This window comes from Miscanthus floridulus, chromosome 16, assembly GCF_019320115.1.
Source record: "Miscanthus floridulus cultivar M001 chromosome 16, ASM1932011v1, whole genome shotgun sequence".
Taxonomy (NCBI): domain Eukaryota; kingdom Viridiplantae; phylum Streptophyta; class Magnoliopsida; order Poales; family Poaceae; genus Miscanthus; species Miscanthus floridulus.
The window spans coordinates 89,432,536-89,440,937 of record NC_089595.1 but is presented as its reverse complement, the minus strand read 5'-3'; the positions used below and the strand labels follow the sequence as shown (position 1 = coordinate 89,440,937).

The window sequence follows — 8,402 nt, the reverse complement described above, 5'->3', positions numbered from 1 at the left end:
GCTAGAGTTTGCATAGGCTAATATTGTAGCATTAAATTTTTAAGCTCAATTCACCCTTTCTCTTGGGCAATTCGGTCCTTACATCCGGGGAAGCATTTGGTTCGTTTTCGATGCAACTATTTTGATCTTGTCTTTCGATCTGTTCTGTGGCATGGTCCGGTTTCTCTCAACACTTTGTTTCAATGATGAAGGATTGTAAACCTACATCATCTTGACTTTCCTAGATGATGTTCTTTTGTGGTTACTAGATCTCATTACCGGCGGTGAATAGCTTATGCGGTCTTGACGTCCTTCTATGACGAGGATGTTTGCATGTCTCTTTTTCCTTTACTTTCATTTTATTGTCATTTTCAAGCTCCGACAGGAGGCAAATGGTCAAAGGAAAAAAAGGATGACCGTATTGGCCTTTCATGCACTTATACTTTTTAGAGCTTTAATGTTAAGTTGCCATTTTGTTTACTAGCTACCGTTTTCCTTGACAAATATTAGATACGAGGCACTCTCTTGAGTTATAACTAAAAGAACAGTATTATGAAAAGCAACGTGCTTCAAGAGTCAAGAAATTGGTGTCCCACGTACCGACCCACCGTTGTCGCCGGTTCGTTTGAACTTATCAGCCGGCTTATCAGAATCTACAATATTTTTCTCTCACAACAAAACAGCTTCAGCCGGCTTATCAGCTGACTTTAATACCAGCCGAACAGGTCCGAAAGGAGGGGAGGGATGTACTCTAAACAATTTGGGCGCTACCAATGATGGGGTACCAATGTGCCATCCATACGGCTTCCAGTCATGCACAGATATATTAGTAATTGTTGGACTGAGCTCCTGCTCCACCTCCACCACCGGAAATCCCTAGACTCCTTTCTTTTGGATATGGACCACCAGATCCAGGATGTCCGGCCTAAATATTTCTTTTTTGAGAACACGTCCGGCCTAAATATTCAAAAGCATAACCACTAACACCATGACCGTACCTTCGTTGACAACCTTTTTCCCAAACCATTTCCTCTACTCTCTGTTTTTCCTTCGTGCCCTAAGATGGCTGAATCCTTTGTTCTCAATACTGGCGCAAGAATTCCGTCGGTTGGCCTTGGCACATGGCAAATAGAGCCTGGAGCTGTCAGCGACGCCATCTATGCTGCTGTTAAGGTCTTTTCTGGTTGCTATTCTGGCCTATTTCCCTTTGAAAATAAAGTTTCTCCAGATTGGTCATTGTTGCTTTTCTTCCTTTGTTTCTAAAGTTTTTTTCCCTGCGTGTGTATAAGTTTGAGCGGAATCATACTTGTTTTATCTTGAGCTTGTTGAATCTCTATATTGAGCTTTGACAAACTTACCCAGGTAGCCATCTAACTTGTTTCATTTGTTACAAAGAACTGACAGGCTCTAGGTTAGCTTGCTCTTGAAGTGTTCGTAATATGCTCCAATGTTGTTTTAGCAAGAAGTACAAGGCGGAAGTTTATTGTTCTTAAGTTCTAGTATCTATCGATTACATTTCTTCTCTCCTATTCCAGTCTGAAGTTTTTGCTGGTTTTCTGACACAGACTGGGTATCGGCATATTGATTCTGCTGTAGCATACCGCAATCAGGAGGAGGTAATTACTAATTAGTAACTCGGTGTCTACCATCGAGGTGACTGATCACCATAGCACCCCATGACCTTTTACCCCTTCCATGCTAGTACTTTTCATTGAATCATTGCAACTGATTAATAAGTTGGACTGGTTGGCACCTTCAGGAATTGATTTTTGACTTTATGATTTTTCGCTTCACATGAATATGACATCATTCCGTTTTTTAACTGAACAGTAAGATATGACAAGCATGCTTTAAAATCTTAAATAGAGTTTTGACGTATCACATCATCTGTTGTTGTAATCTGGTCAGCTCTTGCTACCTACGGCTTGCACCACCCTGTCCTTGTGTTGCAACAAGAAAGGGTATGACCGGTATGACCTTGCAGTTGTTAGAGCATCTCCACCAGATCATTTATATTCCATTTCCTATAAGTTGCTTTAAGAGAACCCTAAAATCAATATAGATACATTTGATCAATACTACTCATGTTTATCTACTAGTCCTGCAAAGATATATTTAAATTATATAACATTTTTTTCAATTTCTGTTGATTGTTAGGACTTAGGAAATGAGCATAACTAAACTAGTTCGTGTAGGTTTGGTTAGGGTAGATGGTAGGGTCGTGCATCCCAATCACTCTGGTTCAAATTTCTTTGGCTTGAATATACTAGGTGACTATTTTTAAGAAAAACTGCTTAATTCCTTCTAATTAAATTGGGTCTTTTTTTTCTTAATTCTCTATTATTAAATAAAGTGGTTATTTCAACCTTTTTTAATACAATGATGAATCAGCATGGGTATCCGAAGTCCGTGTAGCTAAGGAGACTTCAATACGGGAATTGTTAACCACCAACTTTGATCTCCAAATTATTTAAGTCACTTTTGTCTTGCAATCTGGCCTGTTGCATCTATATCTATATAAGAACTCACTGTTCATCCGCTCCTCCCCCAGAATTAGAACACTGTAGATCAGCAGTACCGGGTACCGGATCCACGATGAACATTGCTCGGATCCGCGACGAACAGTACTCAACCCAACAAGGAACAATCCCAGCCCAATAAGAACAGTACCAACCCGATACAAAACAGTACAAACCCGATACAGAACAGTATGCGCCCTTTACAGAACAGTGCACACCCGTTCCATCTTTTTTTCCCCTTTTTTTTTTCCGCCCTCCTTCCCACACGAAGCATGGGCACCCACGCTAGTTTTTATATAAAGGCATGAACCGCATGCAAGATACACGAGGGAAGTTATGAAATTCCTATGAACTCATTGCCAAGGTCAAGTTGTCAGATTGAAGTTTATTCTCTTTTATAGGTTGGAGTGGCTTTAAAGAAATTATTTGAGGATGGCGTGGTTAAGCGTGAAGATTTGTTTATCACCTCCAAGCTATGGTTAGGCTTCACTTCCCAACCTTATCTCAAGCAAATGGATAACTAGTTTATGTTCTAAAATCAGAAACTCCGAATTTTGCAGGCCTGGTAATCATGCACCTGAAGATGTGCAGGAGGATATTGGTTCATCCCTTAAAGATTTGCAACTTGACTACGTAGATCTGTACCTTGTAAATTCCTACTCTTGATCTTGATACCTATAAGATGATAGTTTGCCCACTGTTTACCTGCTGATATAAGATCTGGATTGTGATGCTGTAAACTGTAACGACCTTATTTTACAGATTCATGGTCCAATCCGTATCAAGAAAGGAACCATGTTTATCCCGGAAAACCTTATCCCTACTGATATCCCTGCAACATGGGGAGCCATGGAGAAGCTATACTACGCAGGCAAAGCTCGTGCGATCGGTGTGAGTAACTTTTCCTGTAAGAAGCTGCAGGATTTGCTTGCTGTTGCACGTGTGCCTCCAGCAGTCAACCAGGTTGAGTGCCATCCAGTTTGGCAGCAAGACAAGCTACGTAAGCTATGCCAGTCAACGGGCGTTCATCTTTCTGTAAGTTTTAGAGAGCATTTAGCAATCAAATATTCCAGCATTTGTTTTCAGTTTCCATTGGCTGAGTTTCTGCTTCTACACTTCTGGTTCTGTTGTCACATTACAGGCGTATTCGCCATTAGGCTCACCTGGATCACCTGGATACAGTGGCCCAAGCGTGGTTAGCAACCCCATTGTCATATCTGTTGCTGAGAAGCTGCAGAAAACGCCTGCCCAGGTCGCTCTGCGCTGGGGGCTACAATTGGGCCAGAGTGTACTTCCCAAGAGTGCCAACCAAACAAGGATCAAAGAGAACTTCGACATATTTGATTGGTCCATTCCTCACGATTTGATGGCGAAGTTCTCTGCAATCAAACAGGCATGTATCAAAGCAACCTTTCCCATCATATTGTCTATGCATATGATAATCGAAATCTAGTATGTTGTATTTGTACATTGATCATTTCATGGAGAATCGCAATGAATGATGACATCCTCTCTTTTTTTAATGCAGACCTCCTCTGTTTAGGTTTTCATTTATTTTTCCTATCTGATATTTCTTTTGATTCGTGACATGCAGGTTAGGCTGCTAAAAGTCGAATTTGCAGTTCACCCGAAAAGTGGATACAATAGCTTGGAGGATCTTTGGGATGGTGAAGTGGAATACGAAGACGAAAGAACAGAGAATCAGGACCATTCTGATTTCTTGAGATGCTTTTCATGAACAGTTGAGAATATCTCGCCTTCGCGTGGGGAAACCCTGACCTCATGTGACTGCTACTTAACAAATACAGTTCGAGTTCACAGTACAACTGCAATGTGTTATCGTAGTCAACTATATTTGTATTCAATTTTTCATTTGAAACCGAAAGGTAGAAAAATGTTTTGCATGGTCATGGGCCTGTTTGGAAGAAGCTCTGAGAGCAGCTTCTGGGCTAAATGAAAGAGAAGCTCTGTCAAATAGTTTTTTTATTAAGAAGTGGTTTTATGATTCTGTAAAGTGTTTCTCTAAAATAAACTAGAGACTAAGAGCTGAAAAAAATAGCTTCTCCTAATTTATTCTATGCAAAGAGTCACCATTTACATAGAGTTTATCATAGAAAAAACATTTTCAGTTAGAGAATCAACGTTCAAGCTTCCACAGAGATTTTGGAGGAGCTCTCAAACAGGTCATATTTGTACTTCAAATTCACACAAATGCTTTATAAAAAAAATGATTGTTCATAACATTCCAGTAAATAAAAAGTGTAGTATAGGTCTTAGTGATCAGGTTGAAGCTCGCAGGTGGACCCTCGAAACTTGCTCGTAGGTCCGCACGTGGGATAATCCACACAGGAATGTAAAAAAGTACGGGCTTGTTCGTTTCATCCCAACCCAAGGGGAATGGAGAGGATTAGAGGGGAATGAGAGGGATTTTGACTTGTACGTGATTAAATCCTCCTCAATCCCCTTCAACCCCATGGTTTGAATATAAAACGAACAAGGCCTAACAGTAATGGTGGGTATAGGGCATCCGTCCGCCACGGACGGCGCCGATGGGGGGCTGCGACAGTCCAACGACTGCTCATCCACTCGCCCCCGCCCCCGCCCCCAAACGTTCTAAAAAAGAAAAGAAAAAACCGTCTTATCCCTTCCGCTCTCTCCTCTCCACCACATCGCCTTGTGGCTATCACTCCGTCCGCCTCGTCCCGAACGCGGATGCCACTATACCTCGCTGTCGTCGTGTGCCCCATCCTATGCTGCTCGCTCGTCCTCGTCGCGAGCGCTTCTCGCCCTCTCCCGTCACGTGCGTTGGTGCTGGTGGTGCTCGCTCAGCCCGTCACGCGCGTCACCCACCCGACCGAGCCAAGAGCGGTGCTGGTGGTGGTGGTGCACGTGCGCCGCTGGTGGCCTGGTGCTAGTGCGCCCGCCCGGCCGAGCCAAGCCCACTGCTAGTGGCGGTGGTGCTCGCGCGCCGCCGCTTGCTGCCGGCTCCGACCCTGGTGGCTGGAATCGACCGGCACTTGGCCTTCACATCCCCTATGTTGCGTATGTATGTTTCAATTGTTTTAGACGTTTAAGATGTATATGTTGCAATTGTTCTATTTTGATGTTGCAAAAGTAGATCAGGGGATGTTGCACATGTTGCAAGTGTTTCAGATGAATGCTGTAAGCGTTTGTTCAAAATGTTTCATCTGTTTACAGACATATGTTGCAATTGTTTTTGATCTGGATGTTGCATATGTTTCACACATATGTTGCCGCTGTATGTTCCAGAATGTTTCAGCCGTTTCAGTCTTATGTTGCAGCAAGTAGTTTCATGTTGCAAGTGTTATTTTTTTGATGTTTCATGTGTTATACACATATGTTGCAAATGTGTTTTTCAAGTGTTTCATCTGTTTTCAGACGTACGTTGCATTAAAAAAAATTCATGTTGCAAAGGTTTTATGTTGTTTGGCCGGGACGAGCGGGGGGGGGGGGGGGGGGGGGGGGGGGATGGTGGGCAGGGGGCAACCGCTCCCACTGCCAGGCGGAGGTCCGGTGGCCCTCTCGCCGGGACCTTGGCCTCTCCTCCATGGCCGATGCGGTGGTGAAGGCCTTTTTTTTCTTGACTCTGTCGTGCATCGTCTTGTGTCCACATCCGGCGAAAGAACTCACAGCATGAATCGTTTTCCTACGTGGCCGAGGGGTGGCTTCCCGAAGGGATCCTTCCCCAACAATCATTTTTAATAAAATACAAAAAAGAATGTTAATAAAAATAAACATTAGAGTTTCAATTTAAGATGTGAATAAAAATTAACAATGACTAATAAAATTATAATATTTAAAAGCCAAAATTATTCATACGTTACAATATGGCCCTGTTCATTTCTCTTATAATCATCTTTTTCAGCTTGTTTTTTTAGCCGGAATAGTATTTTTCTCTCACAACAAATCAGTCGGAATAGTGTTTCGGCTTGTTTTTTCAGCGAAGCGAACGGGGCCTATATGGGCTTTGAAGGGACCATACGCCTAAGAGGGGGGTGAATTAGGCAACTTAAAATTCTAACTCAAAACTATGGCATCTTTTTCTAAACCTAGCAAAACCTATGCAATAGATAAGCTATCTAGATGTGCAACTATGGTTTTGCTAGTATGTTGCTATCTCTACCGCAAATGTAGTCAAGTAAACAATGTAAATGCGGAAGCTAAAGAGCAAGGTAGAGATATACAAACTCCCGTCGACGATTTCGGTATTTTTACCGAGGTATCGAGAAGCGCGCAAGCTTCCCCCTAGTCCTCGTTGGAGCCCCTCACAAGGAATCCCTCGCAAGGGCTAAGCTCCCGGTCGGGTAACTCCGTGGATAGCCTTGGGCCTTCTCCACGCGCAAGTGGGTCTCCGACGTGTCTTCCGGCAAGCCTCTCCCGGATGCTCCCCGCCGTCTTCACTATCAAGCTTCCGGCCGAAACGCCGCAGGCCTTGTTCCCTCCGGTACACGGTGGCGGCCACACCACAAACACAGTTGGTATGATCTCGCAAGACTTCAAGCCCCTCCGATGTACAACAATGGTGCTCGCAAGCATCGAGTGGTAAGAGGTATGCAAACCTCACTAAACACTAGGCCTAAACTTAGAGCAAGCGCATAAGCGGTGGTCTAATCAACCTAAGCACTTCGCAAAAGCACCTACGCTAATCACCTGATGAATCACTAAGCACTATGCAAGTGGAGATCACTAAAATGGTGTATCAACACCCTTGGTATGTTTCTTCAGCTCCACACTTCTCAAATGGCCGGTTGGGGGTTGTATTTATAAGCCCCACTGAGAAAGTAGCCGTTGGGGTCGAACTCCCGCAATTCTGCTACTGACCGGACGCTGAATCGTCCTGACCGGACGCGTCCGGTCGTCCCGACCATTGAGCCGGCAAAACACTGATCGGACGCTGGCCGGCGTCCGGTCGCCTGCCACCGGACGCGTCCGGTCGCAGATATGCCGCTCTGGAACCTCTCTGTACTCGATCGGACGCTGTGTTCCTGCGTCCAGTCGGTTGCCGCCAGCGTTCGGTCCTTGCGTCCGGTCGCATGTCTGTCGAGTCACCGGTCCAACGTCCGGTCGCGCTTCCAGCGTCCGGTCTAGCGTTCGGTCGCCTCTGCGAGCTCGTTTCTTCGCGATCTTGCGTACGGCTTGGTTCCAATCTTCATGCTTGGACTTTGCTTGATCTCTTGGATCTTCTCTTATGCTCCTAAGGTCTTGCTTGAGGTGTTGATCATCGGATCATCACGTCGCCTTCGTCCAAGTTACGTCTTGCACCATATTGAACTACAAAACAAACACTTGCAAATTCATTAGTTCAATTTGGTTGTGTTAGTCATCAAACACCAAAATCCAAAGTAAATGGGCCAAGGGTCCATTTTTCTTACAATCTCCCCCTTTTTGGTGATTAATGCCAACACAACCAAAGCAAGCAAATAATAAGAATTTGGAAGTTAAAAAACTACCTACTTGCTAGGATGCAATGCAAAGGGCAAGTTTATTTGATACTTAAAGATACCAATTGAAATCAATTGTAAGATACCAATTAAAACTAAATAAAAGGTTATCTTGTCTTTGCAAAAAATCCCCATGTGGCATTATGGATTCCTACAAATTTTACCATTACTTAGACTAATCTATAATCCATTTTCCTCCCTTTCTCGGACCATTACCACTTGTAGACATCAACTTGATGCTTGCCTTTGGTCCTTCAAATTCTTCCCCTTTGACATCAAACACCGAAAATGAAGACATTAGTAGCACAAGGGAGGGTCAAATTTCATGATCCTTCGTGTATAAAGTGAAAATGGATCAGAAAATTTGACTCTCACATTATATAGACTAAGCTCCCCCTAAATGTATGCATACATATGGTAGAAAGCAAAGCATATGCATAAT

General features: G+C 43.6%; 1 protein-coding gene across 1 annotated transcript; it reads left to right on the top strand.

Moving 5' to 3' along the window:
• Positions 1-1,022: 1,022 nt before the first annotated feature.
• Positions 1,023-4,452, top strand: LOC136513434 (NADPH-dependent aldo-keto reductase, chloroplastic-like). The gene is made up of 7 exons (XM_066507435.1): positions 1,023-1,152; positions 1,545-1,595; positions 2,900-2,976; positions 3,059-3,146; positions 3,261-3,533; positions 3,640-3,891; positions 4,093-4,452. Exons 1-7 carry the CDS (start codon positions 1,042-1,044, stop codon positions 4,234-4,236), a joined length of 996 nt encoding a protein of 331 aa, XP_066363532.1. The 5' UTR covers positions 1,023-1,041; the 3' UTR covers positions 4,237-4,452.
• The last annotated feature ends 3,950 nt before the right edge of the window (positions 4,453-8,402 follow it).